Below are 17,625 nucleotides of genomic sequence, written 5' to 3' on the forward strand. Positions count from 1 at the left end.
AAAACCGACGCTCCGGCTTCTAAACAAGTCAAGGTGGAGCCTTTCGCCGAAGGGAAGGGAGTGGGGAGAGTCCTCTCCTCTCGCGGCTGCCGGGGCCTCGTGCCCAGGGAGGGCAGGGGTAAGGGATCCGGGCAGACGGACAGAGGGACAGCAGCCGCACCTCCTGCCTAAGCCTCGTGGGAATGAGGATACGGCCTCGACAGAGGTGCCGGAATCAAAATAAATCAGCTGCGGGATCAGCGAGCAGTTTCCTGCTACAGTCATGGCCCCGAGTCAGCAGGATCTTATTTGGAACAGGGACAGCCTTTCCGTGGGTGACAATGGCCAGAGGGGACCGCACCAGGATGCACGAGCGAGCGGGGACCAGGCAGCCTCACCCCGCATCCCCTCCCCTTCCCGCTCCCCTCCGGCCCTGCCTTTCCCCAGCAGGAAGAGCCGCGGGGACACCGATCCACCACCAGCTCCACACAGCACAGGAACAAAAAGAAGGATAAAGGGAGAAGCCCCGAGACCTGCAGATTTCACCGGGAGCTTCTGCAGGGAAACAAAGCAGCAGACGTGAGGAATGCAAGTGGCCTATTTGCCCGGGCTGCGCTCTGCCTCCGGCAGCACGGACATGCCTCGGCTTGTCGTTCCAGGAGCTTTTGTTGCTCGGGGCTGGGGGCCTCTTTGTTTCCTTTACCCTCTCGCTAGGCTTGGTCACAGCCCGGTATTAAATTATTCAAATGATCTCGCTGGGCTTCACAGCTGAACTCCTGTGTGGAGAGCCCAGGCTGTGAAATCCCGAAGGCTCCAGCCCTCCCCAGAGCCCCTGGCCCAGCACAAAGGGCACTGGTCCACACTGGTTTCCCCAGTCTGGAGCAAAGGATCCTAATATTCAAACTGGTGACACCTCCAGTGCCAGCACTGCAGTGCAGAGGTGTCATTAAGCCATAAAATCATTCACCTAACACCAGTGCACTGATAGGAGGCAGGTGGGGGGGCCGCACCCCTGGATTTGGCAGCCCAGCTAGAGCAGGGACAGCTTGGCTCCTGAAGCAGTGGCATTTTGGTGACACTACTGACAAGACAAAGGGTGTTGGACCTCTGTCCTCCCTGCCCTCAGCCCTGCCCAGGCTGCAGGAGGAGCACCAGCCCCTTCCTTGGTGTGGGGCGAGGGGAGCCCTGAGAGCTCTGCACAACACAGGCAAGAGAAATCTGATGCTGGAAGGAGCTGGAGCTGCTGCCAGCTCCACACAGGGAGGAGAGGCAGTGGCTCAGAGAGGCTTTGAGGCTATTGAACCCAGCCCTGCAACCACCCTGGTGCCCAGGTTGGTCTGGGAAGGGAAAGCACCTTCCCCGACAGCGCGCTCTGTAACCTGCAGCACAGGAAAGTGCCAAAGGACTGGCAGAACCTTTGAATTCCAGTCGGCTTCCTGGGATAGCAGGGTGTAACTGCCTGAAAAGGCAGCTCCACAAGAAACAAAAAAGGCAGGGGAAAACCCATGCACCCACCCTGCCAGGAGCCAAACAGGGAGGGAAGCTGTGTCTGCAGCCAGGGCTGCACACGCCTCTCCCGGCTGGACGGGACCTGCTCCCTTCCCCAGCTGGAGCCGGGGAGGGGAGGGAAGGATGGGCAGGAGAGCTGCAGAAATTCATTACCTTCCACATGACAGAGGGATCAGTTGGCTTTTACCAGAGCCCGTCGAGGTTTCCCTCATTGAAAACAGGAAAGAATCACAAAAATAATTAGAGAGATTTCATCTCAGCCAGCTTATGAAAGCACTGACTTTATACACAACAGATTGGCAACAGCACAAAGATGGATGTGAAAGGCAAGAGCATTTGCAATGTCAGACAGATCAGAGACAGAAGCTCATCAAAAAATGGCCCAGGGCAAATGTAAGTTAAAAAAAGAAAAGAAGAGGAAAAAAATAAAGGAAAGGAAACGACCCTTCTGGAGACAAAAAACGTGACTCCTGTCCATAACACACTACTGCCTGCAAAGACCCCTGGTGAAACCTCATCAGCTCCCTGGACAAAACTGGGTTAAAAAACTTCCAAGTACTGACAATCACTGGCTGTGTTTTGCTGCCTTCCCTAGCTCAGCTGGGAGCCAGTGAGCTGGTCAGCAGCAGGACTGAGGAGCCTGAGGACAAATGTCAGCTGGAGGATCCTCCAGCGAGCTCCTGGGGCCAGGGGAGGCTGTAATTGGAAAGCTCCAGGCAGCATTTGGGGAGAGCTGTGCAGCACAGGGAGGCTGCTCGTGCAGAGCTCGGCCAGCCGTGCAGGCAGGACCCTCCAAAGTGTGCTCAATAAATGGGTGAAACGTTTTAGGGGGGGATGGGAAAGGACAGACTTCTCTAATTAGCAAAGAGGTTTGCATTTAGTCACCCAGCACAGCGCCTGGGGCCCTGACTCCAGACGCTGCTGTGCAAAGGCTGACAGCTCTCTCAGACACTGAGCTGTCAGCCTGGGCTTTGTAACCAGAAACAGTTTCCACGGAGGAAAACAACCTCTGTGCTCCTCACTCTTCCACACAGGCACTTCCAGCAGGGAGGGGAAGAGCCACGGTGTGATCACCTGAAGGCAGCACCAGGGCATGTCCAGGGCAGTGACTCTTAGGCACTGGAGGTTCACAGTGACAATTCAATAAGTGAGACCAGCTCTGGTTCCTTGGGAACCATCGTTAGGAGCTCTCTGTTTCCAGACTGCTGCCTTCAGAGTGCAGCTGAGGAGCTCTGGAGCCTGCAGTGTGTCTGAGCCAGGCCACCGTGGGCAGCAGGAAGAGCAGGATGTGGCTGCTGTCACTCACTGGGAAGGCGATTCCTCCACAACAGCTGAAACAAAAAGAGTAAAAATCAAGATTTAGCTGGAAGCCACACCTTGATGAAGCTAGAATAAGTGTTCTGCCCCACACAAGCCTGATATCCCACAGATGGGCACCAAAATCCCTGTCCTCTTCCCTACAGGAAGCCACTGCAAGATCTCAGCAGTGGCACAAACAAGGCAACGCCCAGCAGGACAGAATGCGGTCTCTTGAGGTTTGTGCTCTCCTCCTCTCCAGCCTGGCTTCTCCCAGTTATTCTGTTTGCAGTGGGATTGAGAGAAGGGAGCAGCAGGAGCTCATGATAACCTGGGCAGCAGCCCAAGCCAGTCAAAAGTGGAGTTGGCCCCATGGGAGGAGCAGAACAGCCACCCCAAAGGTAGAGTGCAGTTTGCCTGTGCCAGCACCCTCCCGGGCCAGATCACAGCAGCAATGACATCACATGTGTCACCAGATCCCGTGTTCTCGCTGGAGAAATTTCCAGGCAGATTGAGCTGTGTGAAAGCCCAAATCTCAGCTCTTTACAGAGCTCTTAGTGCTTTTTTGCAAGCTGGTTGCTGAGGGATGCTGGGGCAGGCAAGGCTGCTGCCCTCACACCGCTGAGTTTGCACTCCTGGTACTGGGACAGGACAAGGTTTTGGGCAGAGGGACAGCAGTGGGGCTACACACTGCAAGACAGTGCTGCAGGTGGGAGCCCACAAACCAGCTGCCACAGAGTGCAGGGTGACTCGAGCAGCGGAAGGAGAGAGCAGCCTGCTGTCTTCCTGCAGAGACAAAACCCTTTTACTGCCATGACAAATGCCCTACTTGTTCCCGAGCCTGGGGACTCGGCCATTCCCCATCCCCTTCACGTGGCAGCACACATCACATGAGAGCTGGGCACTTGCAGGGGAGGAACAGAGCCAGGGCTGATTCTGGGGCTGTCAGCCGGGCCTCCTCCCCTCAGGGCTGTAATTAGCCTCCTTGAAGTGGGCTGGGGCTGGAATCCCTCAGCCCAGGCTGAGGCCATCATCAGCCCAGCACAGGAGGAAGAAAGGCCCCTGCAGCAGTCTGGGCCAGGCTCCCGTTGTACATCCAGGCAGGAAGGGCAGGTCACGCCATGGGCACGTTTTAACCCAGCCACGATGCTGCCTTTGGCCCGAGCAGAGAGGAACCACAAAACCATTGCTATCTTTTCCAAACCACAATGGCAAGGCAGCAGCCAAAATGACGCCTCAAATCTCAGCTTCTATTTCAGCAGCATCAATTAGAGAGCTGCTCTTTTTGAATACTCAGTGGACCGCTGGCACAGTAGCTTGGCCAGCCTACCTGTCTGGGAGTGCACCAGACAGCCTCTGCCATCCCTTTGCTCCCCTTGCCCAGTGGGAGAGGCAGTGTCACAGAGTTGAAGAGCAGCAGGGGAATTATTTTGGGCTTGAAGTTATTTCTATTCATCTACAGCTCAAGAAGGACTAGAATAACAGTGAGGTTACATGCCAGGGTTACTCAGCACAGCTCTGGTCACAAGGCATTGTGTATGGCTGGGTCCTCATGGCAGGAATCACAGGCACAAAGCCTTTACTCACGCTTTACTGCCAGCAGTGTGTTCCCGTGGCAGCAGGCAACAGAGGTCACCAGGTATGGATGTGTCTCCTCCAGCTGCACTGGCCTTGGCACTCCTGTTTCCTCATCCTTCCTGCCCAGACGTCCCCTGGCTCCTTTCCCCCACGTGCACACCTCGCCGTCTGCAGAGGGATATAAACACCTCACTGCACACCTGCCTTGGCCACAGCCAGGCCCTGCTGCAGCCCAGGACATGAGGGCTTCAGCCTCACCTGCTCCAATGGCCACAGTGAAGGCATCTCCACAAGCCACCACAGTGACCTTCATCGTCTCCAGCCCCACAACCAGGTGGGGCACACGGCTGTTGCGGCAGGAGTTGGTGCCCAGCTGCCCGTGCTGGTTGCTGCCAAAGGTGTAACAGTGGCCAGAAGCTGACAGCAGAGAGGAGAGACAAAACTGGGTGTCACTTGGGACACACTGAAACCCCAGAAGCTCTTTGCTGTCTCCAGATTGAGCATTCTGCTCCACAGAGCTTCAACATTGGGAGCAGGGTGTCTCCTTAGAGAGACTGCCCAAGGGAAACAGGCAGAAGGAAGACAGGGAAAATGCAGATGTCCCCCCTCTCAGAATGTGGGCACACACCCTCACCTGTGACAGCAGCTGAATGTGCAGTACCAATGTCAGCACACACAATGGGCTCTTGGTTCAAGGGGGCTGACTGAGCACATACAAACACAGTGGCCTCCTCCACCTGGTCCTCTGGGGAAGGCTCCTCTGCTGAGCTGATCCGGTCTAGGCCCAGCTTGTTACACCTGCACAGGGAAAATCTCTAGGATCACACAGGGATGTCTTCTGGAGCCCCTTGGTCACAACAAAGACAGGCCCAGGAGGGTAAAATGTGGACCCTCACCCCTCTTACCTGTTGCTCCCACAAGCAAGAATCTGGTTCTTCACTGTGAGGACCATGGAGGAATCGATGCCACAGATGACCCTCTGAGCCTCGTGCTCTGGAGGGACTGTGACCTGCTGGGGGCAGTTGTGGCACTCCAGGGTGCCCAGCCCAAGCCGACCTGGTAGGAGGAACAGAGCAGGGAACAGCTGATGGCAACACACAGCCCCACTGAGAGCAGCACTGACACAGCTGCTGCAAGAGCCCAGCCTGGGATCCCAGAAAGCAGCAAAAGCCCAGCCTGGGATCCCAGAAAGAAGCAAAGCCAAAGCACAGGGACCCTGGTATGCAACAAAACAGCTGCTGCTCTTCCACAGCCACCCACCCTGGCACATCTGGAGGGGACTGTGGGCAAGCAGGGCCAGCAAAGGGAGTGGGAACAGGCACAAGCCCTGTTCTGCAAAACAGACTTCTCTTACCGTTATCCCCCCTGCCCCAGGCAAACACTTCCCGTTCGTTGGAGACCGCCAGGACGTGAGATGCACCACAGGCCACCTGCACCATCTCGTAGCCCAGCAGGGCCTCCACAATCTTGGGCTGGCAGGGGAAGAGCAGCAGCCGTCAGCCCAGACCTCCCAGCCTGCCCGGCTGCTCCCATCCCTCCCACCCGGCCCCCCAGACTCAACACAGCGCTGGCAGCATCCCAGTTTTCATCCAACACAAACAACAGAGAAATTTCTTTTTTTTTTTTTTTTTTTTTTTTTTTTTTGTTCCAAACAGTCTTCAAAGGGATAAGAGACTACGTGCACGCAGCACAGAAGATAATGCAAACATCTCTGGGGCGGAAGAAAGCAGCCAGCATGAGAGTTTGGAGAGGGAAGAGGTTCAGCAAGGGTTGGGATTCGCCCCCCTGCCCATGTGGGGAGTGCCAGGGGCTGTGAACGCCTGCTCTGAGCAGGCAGGGGCTTGGTGCAGGATGTGTTGGCTCAGAGGAGCTGTGAGTTAACGGCTCAGATTCATTAAGGGGTGGAGGGACCAGGATCTCCACATTTCACCCGGCCCCTGCTGTGACCTGCTGTTAGATCTGACACCTCGCCTCATACTCATTATCATCCTTGAGTGAAAAGCACCGTTTGTTGGGATCTGGCTGCTGCTTCCAACTGGTCTCCCCTCCCCAGCCATAAGCAGGGAGCAGCTCAGCTCTGGGAGGAGCAGGAACAAACGGGCCAGCTGACCACAGTGACAAATGGCACCAGTCCCCAGGCTCGGCTGGGAGCCATGGGCTGCTGCCACATCCGAGGGCAGGCGAGGAAGAAACTGGAAGGGAGCAATGAGCCCTCAGCCCCAGTGCTCCGAGCCAATCGGAAACACACAGCTCTTCTTTAAATACTGGCTCCTTTGAAAAATAACTTTTCTCAGTGAACCCTGGCAGCTGCAGGCCAAGAGTGAAGCAGGCAGGTGTGTGATTGGAGGCAGGCTCCAAGCTGGGAGCCTGCCAACAGCAACCACAAGGCAGCTCTTGACTTCCCCCACGCTCAAAGGGATCATTGTGTAGGGGGGGGAGAGAAAGAGAAAGGCAGGTTGGGTCTTTTAAAACCCGCAGTGACAGGGAGGAGGAGGGGGAGGGGGTCAGATGCCAGAGCATGCCCGGGATGCACATCCCTGGAGCTGGGATGAGCCCCCTCACGTGGTGCAGGAGCCACGATCCATCCTTTACCCTGGGGGAGCAGCACGCCCAGCACCCTCTCCACCAACCTGGCTCACATCCGTGAAGTTTCCATGCCCCAAACAGCCATTGCTGCCGCTGCCAAAGGTCATGATTATCCCTCTGTCTGCAGGAGCAGAAAGGAGCCCTGTCAGTGGCACATGGGAGGCCCTGCAAGGCACACGTGAGGCCCTGCGAGGTGACACAGCCGAGGGGTGGCCATGGCTCCCAGGACATCGGACCCACTCTGACTCAGAACGAGCTGCAGGGGTCACAAAGCCTTCAGAGAGCTTCCAGGGAGCTGCAGGAGCTTCCAGAGAGCTGCAGGAGCTTTCAGGGAGCTGCAGGAGCTTTCAGGGAGCTGCAGCCTCACTGTGCTGCAATGGCTCGACAAGCAAACAGCAGTGATAAGAGCACTGAGATAACATTGCTGCAGCTGTGTAGGCAGGAGTTGAGAACCCCAGGGTCTGTCAAGGTGTTAAAGTCACAGAGGCAGTCCCTGAGCAGCTGCCCAGTGGAGGGGTGGCAGGAAACTCCATGGGTGGTAGGATAAACATGCCCATGGAGTTTGCCCACTGTGTATCTGTTGTCTGCTGCCCTGACCCCCAGAAGAACAAACAGAGCTTCCACAGGACCACTGGGAGGGTTTTGCTCCACAAACATGGCCTTGGACGGGTGTGTGTGCTCCACTTCCACCCAGAACACTTCCTGGGCTGCTCTGAGGGGGCTTCAAACCCTGGTTTCCTGCACTTTGAGGATAACCAGCCCTGCAGCAGCTCATGCTGACTCCTCACTGTGACACCAGTCATTGCTGGTCACTGCATGTGCCCATGTCACACTCACAGAGTACGTGACAGAGATTCTCCTCACACTGCAGTCCCCTCTCTCAGTTCTGGTTTCAGGTGACACCAATGCAACCAGGACAACAAGCACAGGAGGTTTCAAAGAATCATAGAATAATTTAGACCTTTAAGATCACCTAAGTCCAACTGTTTGTGGCCCTCCCCACACCAGACAGTTTGGGACCAAGTTGACCAGTGTGGCATCACAGGAGGACCATGTCTGCCTTTTCTGACTCCCACCTGATGCTACATGAGAGGCCACAGAGGCCTCTGAGTCACCCCAGCCCAGAGCATCTTTCTGGTTCCTCTCTGAGCAGATTCCCCAGGCACTCCCACTGGGTTCTAGGGGGTTCTGGGACCCAGACAGGTGGAGGAAGGAGGCAGCAGCTCACCCGTGAGGCAGGCTGTGAAAAGATCACCACAGGACACGTGTTTGATGGTCACTCCAGACTGGCCCTCCAGAAAGCGGGACACGAACTGAGGCTGGAGCTGCTCAGTGGCTCCTGGGAGAGAAGGACCCCCAGCAGCACCCATGGGAGGAGCCTGATGGAGAGAAACCACGGAAGAGCTGGGTTGGAGAACACTGATGAACCCTTTCCCACAGGCTTATCAGCATTACCCACACCCTGGCTGGGACTGCAGCCCTGGAGGAGGCAGTGCCAGGGTCTGTGAGTGAGCAGAAATGCCTTTTTCACAGAAATCACACATCCAAGGCTCCACAGCCACTCCTGCCCCAGCTTCCCTGTCACTTACCTCCCAGAGGATGAGCCTCCCAGATTTGGTGACCCCAGCCTTCTGTGTCCTGCCAGCAGAGACCTGCACCACCTCAGTGTTCAGCATGGGCAGGCGCAGAGGGGTGGTGATCCCACTGCCCCACGTGTAGATGGATGACAGGGGAGGGGGGATTCCTGTCCTGGCTGAACCACGTCGGACACCTGTGGGGCACAGAGAAATCATTCATGTGGATCCTGACTCTCCTCCCACAGGAAAAGTGACAGCACCAGCCAGTCTGGGTGCCTGCAGAGCTGCCAGAGCCAGACCTGTGCTGGTCCAAGGGGCTGCAGGGCTCCTCCAGAGCACAGTGAAGGTGATATTTCTAAAGTTCCTCTCTCCAGAACCCTTAGTGCCTCTCTGACTTGTGTCATCCAAAGGAAAGGGTCCTTCCAAATGGAGCTGAGTTGAACACACCATGCCCGAACTCACCTCTCTGCCTGGCACTGCTTGCACGTCCCTCTGTCCGGCTGTGGGTCACTGTGGGCACTGGAGCCAAGGGTTTTTCAGGCCTGCCAAACCAAAATCCAGCCTTTAATGTCCTGCAGAGCTCTGGATCACAGAATGTCTGGGCAGAGCTACAGCAGAAGCCACGGGTGGAAGCACTCCCAGCACTGCTTTAAACAACCTGAGAGAGGGAAGCTGGCACCAGCTCACTTCCCCCTGTGCTCACCACTCTCTGTTTGCTGTCACTGTGATGACAAACCCACACCTGCCATGGCACCTGCCTGGCTCTGAGCCCCTGGGCCAAGCTCAGCCAGCAGCAGCTGCATGTTAGGCAGCATAGCAGAGCTGCATGGGGAAAATGCTCCCTTTGGAGCTCAGAAAGGAGGCAGTGAGCTGGTCAGCCATGCTGTGGGCTGTGGCAGCCCCTCCCAAGGGACACTGAGGTGGCAGTGTCACTTGCCTCCTCATTTTGACGCTGCCCACGTCTGTGTAGAGGTTCAGGAGGGGCCGGATGCAGATGGCCTGGGCCATGATCTCATTCAGCTGGGGCCGTTTGGAAGGATCCAGGTTGAGCATGCTGAGGATGAGCTGGCGCAGGTCGGGGCTGTATCGATCTGAGATCGGGGCAAACGTCCCGCTCATGATCTTCAGCACTAAGGCAGGAAGGTTCTGGAGAGAAAACAACAGGCAAACAGTGGCTGGGCAGTCAGGGGCGAGGCCAAGGAGGAAAGAGCTCTCAGCACTGCCCTCTGCCTTCACAGAGAAGTGATCCCGGCACACATTTTCACCTCTGTGAGAGGCCACGGCTCCCTGTGCTACGTGTAAACCGCATGGCTCTTACCGCAGCTTCGAAAGCCCTCTTGAGGCTGGCGAGCTCGTAGAGCACACAGCCCAGGGCCCAGATGTCACTCTTCTGGTTGTAAGGCTTCCCTTCACAGAGCTCTGGGGAGATGTAGCACGGAGTTCCCACCACCTACAAGAGACAAAAATTTACCACAGTGCAGTGAGACTGGGGCAGAGAGGTGGAAAGAGGGAGGATTGGTGCAGAGCTGGCTGGAACACCACCAAAGCTCCACAGAGCTGGGCTTTTGTTCCCTCGGCATCAACAGCTGCCTGAAAATCTCAGTGAAAAACAAGAGGATTTGCCTTTCCAGTGACACATACAGTGATTGCCTCTAATTTTGCTTCTAACCACTTGAGAGAATCTGAGCCCAGAGCGCCGAGCGTGATACAAACGTCTGGTCAGATTAGCCCAGGTGGGGAAAGACACTAAATGTCAAGCAGAGAAAGGAGATTAAGGCAGGATGGGAGTGCACAGGCAGGAATTTATTTGCTAAGGATGTGTCAGACGAGTCTGCAAACACCACCCCCAGCAGGAGCCACCCTGCCTGCCCTCACCAGTGGGCTCAGACACCTCATCCTCTCCCACCTTTTACTTTTCTGCAACCCACAGAGCGACAGCAAACTCAGGCATGAAGATATCAGCCAAGGAACAAAGCAGCACTGCCTAAAGCCACTTCCCAGAGATGGTTGTGAACCAAATCCAGAGTTCCCAGCCTGCTGCCATGGGGTGAGAAGCTGCCCTGCCACTCACCGTGTAGGCTTTGCTCTTGCTGCTCAAGATTTTGGAGATGCCAAAGTCTCCGATCTTGACGATCATGCGGTGCTTGTCCAGGAGGATGTTCTGGGTCTTCAGGTCACGGTGCAGGATCTGCTTGGTGTGCACGTGGTGCAGGGCCAGGAGGATCTGCACAAAGAAGTGCAGGATGGTGTCCTCATCCAGCAAGGAATTACAGCGCTTGTGGATGAACTCTGCCAGAGTGCCCCCTGCAAGGAGCAACAAAGGGCTGTGGGCACAGGACAGCACAAACCTGGCCTAAAACTGGGGGGATTTTGCCATTTTGGCATCGTAACAAGGCAAGCATGTGGGATAAACACATCCTGGTGGGATATGCAGCACATCCTCCAATGCTCCTAAACAATGGCAGCGCAGTTGGTGGGAGGAAGAAACAGGCAGAGAGAAGTTATCATTTACACATTATCAAAAGCAGGAAAAGAAACACTAAAATTACAGCTCTTGGAAGAGGACATAAACCTCCATGGCAGAACAAGATCAGCCTGTTCTGCAGAGGAGAATTCTTGCAGTCCAAGAGGCCACGTGGCACAGAGAGGCCCCTGTCGGGAAGGGGAGGTCCAGACTCAGGGCTCACATACAGATTTTAGCAAACCTTCATGCAAATGCTGATTTCATCTGAAAGTCCACAGGAAATCTTGTCAGATATGTGGGGCCAACAGGGTTGACACAGGGAAATGTGCCTGAAACCTGAGCCAGGGCAGATGGTAGCATGCTGATCAGGGACAGAGGGGTTTGAAATCTCCTTGTTTTGGATATGGTTAGCAGGTGTAAGGCATATAATCATGGAGTGGCTGAGGCTGGAAGGGACCTTGTGAGGTCACTGCTCAAGGAGAGCCACTGAGCTTGTCCAGGACCAGAATCTTTTGAGTATCTTCAAGGATGGTGACTCCACAACCTGCATCAATGCTTGGTCACTCGGCTCATGGTCAATTTGTTGTTCATCAAGAACCGCAGATACTCTTCTACAAAAATGTCTCCTCAAGAGAGACAGGCTTGGACTCCAGGGGATGCAAAGCCCAGGATTGTTACAAGGAGCACAAGGTGCTTGACCCAAAGAGAGCCAAGTGCTTGGCCTGCCCTGGACCTGCCAAGGGAGCAGCTACAGGCACTGTAGGGGAACAGCAGGGCCCACCTGGGGCATATTCCATGGCGATCATGAGCGCCTTGTCCTCCAGGAAGTTCTCGTAGTACTCGATGACGTTGGGGTGGCTGAGCAGCTTGAGGACCTGGCACTCGTTCTGCGCTGCCAGCCGCTCATCCTTGCTCATCTGCTCCACCGGGATCTGCTTCAGGATCACCAGCTTCTGGTCGGCCTTGCGCAGGCACAGGTGCACGATGCTGCAGGGACAGGGACAGGGACTCAGCGCGGGGAGGGGGACACAGCAAAGGGCCTGGCCATCACCCTGGGGTGGCACAGGTCGCCCGCAGTCCCCGCGCCCCGGGGTGTCATACACTTTGTGCCACGTCCCCCCGGGGTGTCACGCACTTTGTGCCGTGTCCCTCCAGGTGCCACACCCCGGCCGACCCCGCATTGCCGTGGCCACAAGCGCTTCGCTGCCACGGGGATGCAGCTCAAAGGCCTCCCGCCCGGAGGCAGAAAGACTGTAGCCGTCCCCATCGCCCACCCCCGGCGCCCCCTCACCCGAAGGCCCCTCTCCCCACCACCCGGATCCGCTCGTATTTCTCCATCCCTGGGCCCGACTCCTCCCGTCTCCATGGAGACACTTCCGCGCTACTACGGCGGCCGCGGGCGGACAAACCACGCCGCTGTGTACGGGGGCTCCGTGGTTCGGTCGGGGGTTAACGCCACCCCCGCTTGGGTGACACCCCAGTGCCACTGGGAGCCAGACCCTCTTGGGTCTGAAAGAGAGAGACCGGAGAGAGAGGTTTGCGGTGCGCTGGGCTGCCCGCCCACACTGCCAGCAGGACCCCCGCACCCCCATAGAGTGGCGGTGTCCCCAGCAGCCTCCAGCCCCGAGCCTGGAGGGGCACCCACTGCGGGGGCTGCGCTGCTGCGGGGCCAGCACAAGGGGCACGAGTCCCCTACATGGCCCCCCAGACCTGCTTTAGACCCTCCAGGACCACGAGCACCCCCGAGGCCGGCCGTGATGGCGGCCATAGCGTGGAAGCGGGTCCTGCCCTACACCCAGGAGTTGTGGCCTCTGTCCTGGAGTAGGGACAGTGACAGAGTGGCAGTGGTGGCACTGCCACGTGGCCCTGCTGCCATCTAGCGACAGCCAGCCCGGCTCACCGGGGAGGGGGTCAGCCCCACTGGCGCAAGCCGGCGCCCTGCAGCGTGGGGCAGCGATGGGGCAGGACCCCCACGCAGGAATCAGCACCCCGCCGCGTTTCGGTGCCGCGTTTTCGGCCTCAGCCTACTGCAGCCTGGTATTAGGGGACATCTTTTAGTACCGCAGCCCCCCTGCCATGTCTTGAGGCGAGCGTTTGTGGCTGCTCCCACTACTTTTCCAAATGTTTTCTCGGGCATCCTCCCCCGACACAATGCGCCGCAACCCCCGGCGACAGCCACACCGTGCCGGGGACACACACAGGGCGCAGAACAGATGTGCGAGGCCCGCGCCAGCTGTGCACCACTGTGGCAGATGTGCAGGGCCCGGCACAGATGTGCAACGTCTGCCAGGCACAGGCTGCTCGCACCCTCCCGCGCTGCCCAGGACAGACGGGCGGTATCTGAGGGCCACACGCGCGGTGTCTGGCGCACAGTGCAATCCCGCGCCCGCTCAGCTGGAACACGCCGAGCAGCTCCGCACACCTGCGGGCCCCGCACACCTGCCCAGGTGCGCCACGCCCGCGCCACGCTCCGCACACGTGCGCGCACACACACACACGGCCGGGGGGCGTGGCCAATGCGCCGCTTATCAATGAAAACCGCAGCCACGCCCCCTCAGCGGCAGCCAACCCCGCGTAGGCGCGCGCGCGGGAGGCGCGGCCAGCGCGGGGGGAGTGTCCAATGGGAAGGCGTGGCCCCGCTGGCGCATGCGGGGGGCGTGGCCGGAACGAAGGTGTGGTCGGCATGGGGCGTGGCCCCGCGGGCCCGCCCGCCGCGGCCGCGCGCCGCCGGACTGGGCGCGATGGGCCCGGGCTGGCGGGCGGCCTCGGCGGCGCTGGTGGGCGGCAGCGTGGCGATCTTCGCGGCACTGCGCCGCTTGGCCCTGGCCGTGCCACAGCCCGCCGCCGTAAGGAGCCGTCCCGGCCGCGTCTGGCGCTGGAGGAATCTCCTCGTCTCTTTCGCACACTCCGTGCTGGCCGGGCTATGGGCCCTCTTCAGGTAGGGCAGCGCGGGGAGCGGCGGGCACGGTGCACACGCTGCCAACTGGGCACTCCTGGGGAGTGGGCAGGGGGTAGGGGGTCCCCGTGTTCACCGTCCCGGAGCCTAGGCTGACCCCCTTCCTCCTCTCCTCACTCCCAGCCTCTGGCACTCTCCGGAGCTGCTCTCCGACATCCAGGACGGCTACAGCGTCTCAGGGCACCTGCTGGTCTGCTTTTCCTCAGGTAAGGAGCCAGGCAGGGCAGTGGCCGCAGCCACCCCGCCGGACTTGCCCACTCCCTGCTCAGCTTTGCCTGGTATGCTGGCTCGGGACGAGCCACTGGCTCAAGGGCTGGGCAGCTCCATGCTTCCTGCCTTAATCACAGCGTGGAGCCCACAGGCTGCCAACCCCCAGGGAATGGCCGTCTCTCCATACCCAGACGGGGTGGAGGTACCTGAAGAACAGTCACACCACCCTTCTCCTCCTCCTCGCTGCTCCTCCTTTCCACAGTGGGTCACAGTGCACAAGCCAGACCTGAATGCTCTCCTTCATCCCACAGGCTACTTCATCCACGATACCCTTGACATCATCTTCAACCATCAGTCCCGCTCATCTTGGGAGTACCTGGTGCACCATGCCATGGTGAGTATGGCCAGCATGGGGGGCTAACACACACCCCAGGGCTCAGCCCACCCAGGTTTCATGGGCAAGCTGGAGCCCTTGTGTCTGCCTCACCCTGGCTGCCAGGTAGGCTCTGCACCAACAAGGCGAGAGCAGGACGCCTGCCAGCATCGGCTCCGAGTGCCTGGAGCCAGACAGGCTGGGAGCTGGGAGGGGGAAGAGTTGGAGGCTCATCCCAGCACAGGGAGGTGTAACTGGTCCTGGGGGATCTGGCTTTCCAGACTGGTTTTCTCTAAGCTCAGGTGCCTGCTGGGACCGCTGGGTAGGGAAAACTGTGTGCTCTCACTGAGGGCAGGGAAGGACTCGCTTTCCCCAGGGCAAGGCGAGCTGACCCTGTTCTCTGTGTGTGTGTGTGTGTGTCCCAGGCCATCTCTGCCTTCGTCTCGCTCATCATCACAGGCCGCTTCCTGGTGGCAGCGGTGCTGCTGCTGCTGGTGGAGGTGAGCAACATCTTCCTCACGGTGCGCATGCTGCTGAAGATGAGCAACGTGCCTTCCCCGGCGCTCTACGAGGCCAACAAATACATCAACCTGGTGGTGTACTTCGCCTTCCGCCTGGCTCCCCAGGCTTACCTCACCTGCTACTTCCTCCGCCACGTGGAGCTGCAGGGCCAGGGTGCCTTCCTCACTGCCAACCTCCTGCTGCTTGATGCCATGATCCTCATGTACTTCTCCCGCCTCCTCCGCTCCGATTTTTTCCCCTCCCTGCGCAAGGGCTCTGCAGGGAGAGATGTAGACGGTGAGAAGTTTCTGATAGACTGAAACGTGCGCGCCGAGGGGGACCCGGCCTCCGGCTCCTGGAAGTTTTGGGCTCTCCAAAGCTGCTCTGATGTGCCTTAGGGCTTTCTCCCTGGCCCCAGGCCCTGCCTTCACCCGCTCTGCTGCCTAAAAGCGCTTCCCTGCTGGACCAGCCCGACAGCTTCGCCGAGCTGCGGGGATGCTGCTGAAGCCAGAGGCACGGCCGATGGAGAAGCAGCCCAAGCCAGCTTCCCTGCAGGCAGCTGGAGGGCCAGGGGTGGCTGTGCTTTGCAGCTGATGCCTGGAAGGGTTGTGAGGGAGGGGAGGAGTCCCTCCCGTGGTGATGTTGGGTGTAATGTGCATTAAAATCAGTCTATTTACTGCTGCCGCAGCACACCTGGGCTGGCTCTTCTTCTATGGGGCAGAGCAAGTCAGGGACTCTCCCTGGGCCAGGGCTGTGGGAAAGGATGTGCCCCGTTCCCAGAGGAGGGCTGGCAGTTCTCAGGGAGGGAGAGGGCACATTTCTGCTGCTGGCTTTGTTCTAGGGACCTTTCAGCCTGCTGGGTCCTGCTGACCTGGTTGAGCCTTGAGCACAACTCTGTTTCTTGTGTGGATGGGTTCCCCTCTTCTTCCTCATTCCTCTGCTCTTCCAGAGACCCAGGGCTGTGCAGGGGACAGTTGAAGGGAACCAGGAGAGGTGCTGAGCCTTGTGGCAGTGCCTGACCTGCCTGTCTCCAGCCTGATGGTGAGGAGCCTGGCTGGGCTGTGTGACTCACCCAGCAGCCACGTGAAGTGGAGCTGGCATGGAAAAGCCATGTGAGGCCAAGGGCTCTTCCTGGAAGATTATTGCATGCTTGCATCCCCCTGGAGCAGTCTTCACTGGTGCAGTGCAGCTGCAGCCCTGTGAGCGTGCTGGGCCCTCTCCTGCAGCCACAGGACCAGGATGGTTCCAGCAGCTCTCCCAGAGCAGTGAGAGCAGAAGGGGGGTTCAGCTCCCTGGGAGAGTGGGGCCAGAACTGGCCCAGCCGGTCCTGTGGAGCACCAGAGAGGCACATCCTGCTGATGCTAACAGCTCCAGGATCAGTGTTAGCAGCAGGGCTCAGAGGCACTCCTGCCCAGCCTCTGCTCCGGGCACGATGTGTCCCACCCACCCCAGCACCTGCCTGGCTCAGGCAGAGACAGAAATTGCAGCTGAAATGAGCCAGTGGTTAAGGGGAGGCAGTGGGGGATCACCTTTCCACCAGAGAGCTGGGAAACACCCCACAGGATGTGGATGGATCCTGGTGGGACTCCCTGGTGTGCACTGACACAGTGCCAGGAAGAGCCTGGCAGCTGGAACAGAGATGTGATAGCTGGGACAGTGTGGGCAGGGATCGGTGCCAGCTCCAAACCTGCTTCTTGTCTCTCCTCGCTCAAAGCAGAGCTCAGCAGCCCTGGCAGGGCCCAGCCTTGCTCTCAGCAGCACATCCCAACAGCTATATGTGCATCTTCCAGCTGCAGCTGAAGCCTCATGGCCTCTGCAGTTGAAATGACTGCATCTGCAATCACAACTAAGCTCAAACATCAATCTTCCCCTCACCCCTATTGCTGCACATTCCCCCTTGTCTCTCCACTTGAAGCAGACACAGCTCTGTCCCAGCAGGTCACAGGCTCAGACCAGTTCACACATCCGCTGTCCTTAAACCAGTGTGGAAGGCCAGGCATGACAAAGCTTCCCAAAGGTGGCAGCTCCCTACTGTTCCCCTCCTGGTTTCCAGCAGGAGCCTCCCCCAGCAGTGCAGCTGTGGATCAGGCAGGCTGGCAGCCAGGAGCAAGAGGCAAGTGAAGTACCAGGGCAGCACCACTGGGCTGAGCTGAACTAAGGCAGGGCTGACTGCAAGTCATGCTGATGTGGAATCCCTAACAGCCTCTGGCTGCAGCACATCCAGGCTCTCCAGAGCCAATCCTTGCCCAGCACTGACAGCAGCTTTGCTACAAAAGTGGCAACTTCTCCCACATCTTTCCGGTGGCCTGGGGGTCAGGGGACCCTGCTGCTATGCATCCACAGGGAAGAAGCTGGGTTGGTGGTGCCAGGGAAGCAGCACTCCTCCCTCCAGGCAGTTTTTAACCCCTTACAGCAGGCAGGAAGCACCTCCTGCCCACCTCCCCCGAGCCCAAGTGAGGAGTGTCAAGCCAGGGCCACACAGCCCAGCACAAAGCTCCACCTGAATCCTGAGAGCAGCTCCTGCTTTCCATCCCCCACTGTCCTGGGAATCTGCCACCCTCCACAAGAGGCCTGGAGGAACTCGGTGTCCCACCAT

The 17,625-nt window shown here is 58.4% G+C and overlaps 2 protein-coding genes across 7 annotated transcripts; one reads left to right on the forward strand and one right to left on the reverse strand.

Moving 5' to 3' along the window:
* Positions 1–1,749: 1,749 nt before the first annotated feature.
* Positions 1,750–15,305, reverse strand: NEK8 (NIMA related kinase 8). 6 transcript variants are annotated; one of them, XM_077188708.1, is made up of 15 exons: positions 15,166–15,305; positions 11,771–11,976; positions 10,597–10,829; positions 9,844–9,975; positions 9,463–9,671; positions 8,988–9,067; positions 8,538–8,719; positions 8,177–8,327; positions 6,993–7,069; positions 5,717–5,834; positions 5,268–5,418; positions 4,997–5,160; positions 4,621–4,779; positions 4,372–4,530; positions 1,750–2,819 (listed from the first exon to the last, which is right to left on the reverse strand). In XM_077188708.1, exons 2-15 carry the CDS (start codon positions 11,904–11,906, stop codon positions 2,791–2,793), a joined length of 1,980 nt encoding a protein of 659 aa, XP_077044823.1. In that variant the 5' UTR covers positions 11,907–11,976; positions 15,166–15,305; the 3' UTR covers positions 1,750–2,790. The 6 variants fall into 6 exon arrangements, with proteins under 6 accessions (XP_077044823.1, XP_077044824.1, XP_077044822.1 ...); XM_077188709.1 differs by lacking the exon at positions 15,166–15,305 and adding an exon at positions 14,362–14,959; XM_077188707.1 differs by lacking the exon at positions 15,166–15,305 and adding an exon at positions 12,301–13,688.
* On the forward strand, positions 13,649–15,719 carry TLCD1 (TLC domain containing 1). Its single transcript, XM_054646905.2, has 4 exons — positions 13,649–13,927; positions 14,069–14,151; positions 14,467–14,549; positions 14,954–15,719. Exons 1-4 carry the CDS (start codon positions 13,731–13,733, stop codon positions 15,347–15,349), a joined length of 759 nt encoding a protein of 252 aa, XP_054502880.1. The 5' UTR covers positions 13,649–13,730; the 3' UTR covers positions 15,350–15,719.
* The last annotated feature ends 1,906 nt before the right edge of the window (positions 15,720–17,625 follow it).

Source organism: Agelaius phoeniceus, chromosome 20 (genome assembly GCF_051311805.1).
Source record: "Agelaius phoeniceus isolate bAgePho1 chromosome 20, bAgePho1.hap1, whole genome shotgun sequence".
Taxonomy (NCBI): domain Eukaryota; kingdom Metazoa; phylum Chordata; class Aves; order Passeriformes; family Icteridae; genus Agelaius; species Agelaius phoeniceus.

Bases quoted from the DNA above. Each gene is read 5' to 3' on its own strand.
- NEK8 (XM_077188707.1), bottom strand. From the start codon at position 12,581: ATGGGGGTGCGGGGGTCCTGCTGGCAGTGTGGGCGGGCAGCCCAGCGC. The intron at 9,068-9,462 runs GCAAGTGACACT...TTGGTTTGGCAG, and splicing joins GGCAGCGTCAAAATGAGGAG to GCCTGAAAAACCCTTGGCTC. The intron at 2,820-4,371 runs GTGAGTAAAGGC...TTTTTGTTTCAG, and splicing joins CACACTGCTGGCAGTAAAGC to CTGTTGTGGAGGAATCGCCT.
- TLCD1 (XM_054646905.2), top strand. From the start codon at position 13,731: ATGGGCCCGGGCTGGCGGGCGGCCTCGGCGGCGCTGGTGGGCGGCAGC. The intron at 13,928-14,068 runs GTAGGGCAGCGC...CCTCACTCCCAG, and splicing joins GGGCTATGGGCCCTCTTCAG to CCTCTGGCACTCTCCGGAGC. The intron at 14,152-14,466 runs GTAAGGAGCCAG...TTCATCCCACAG, and splicing joins GCTGGTCTGCTTTTCCTCAG to GCTACTTCATCCACGATACC.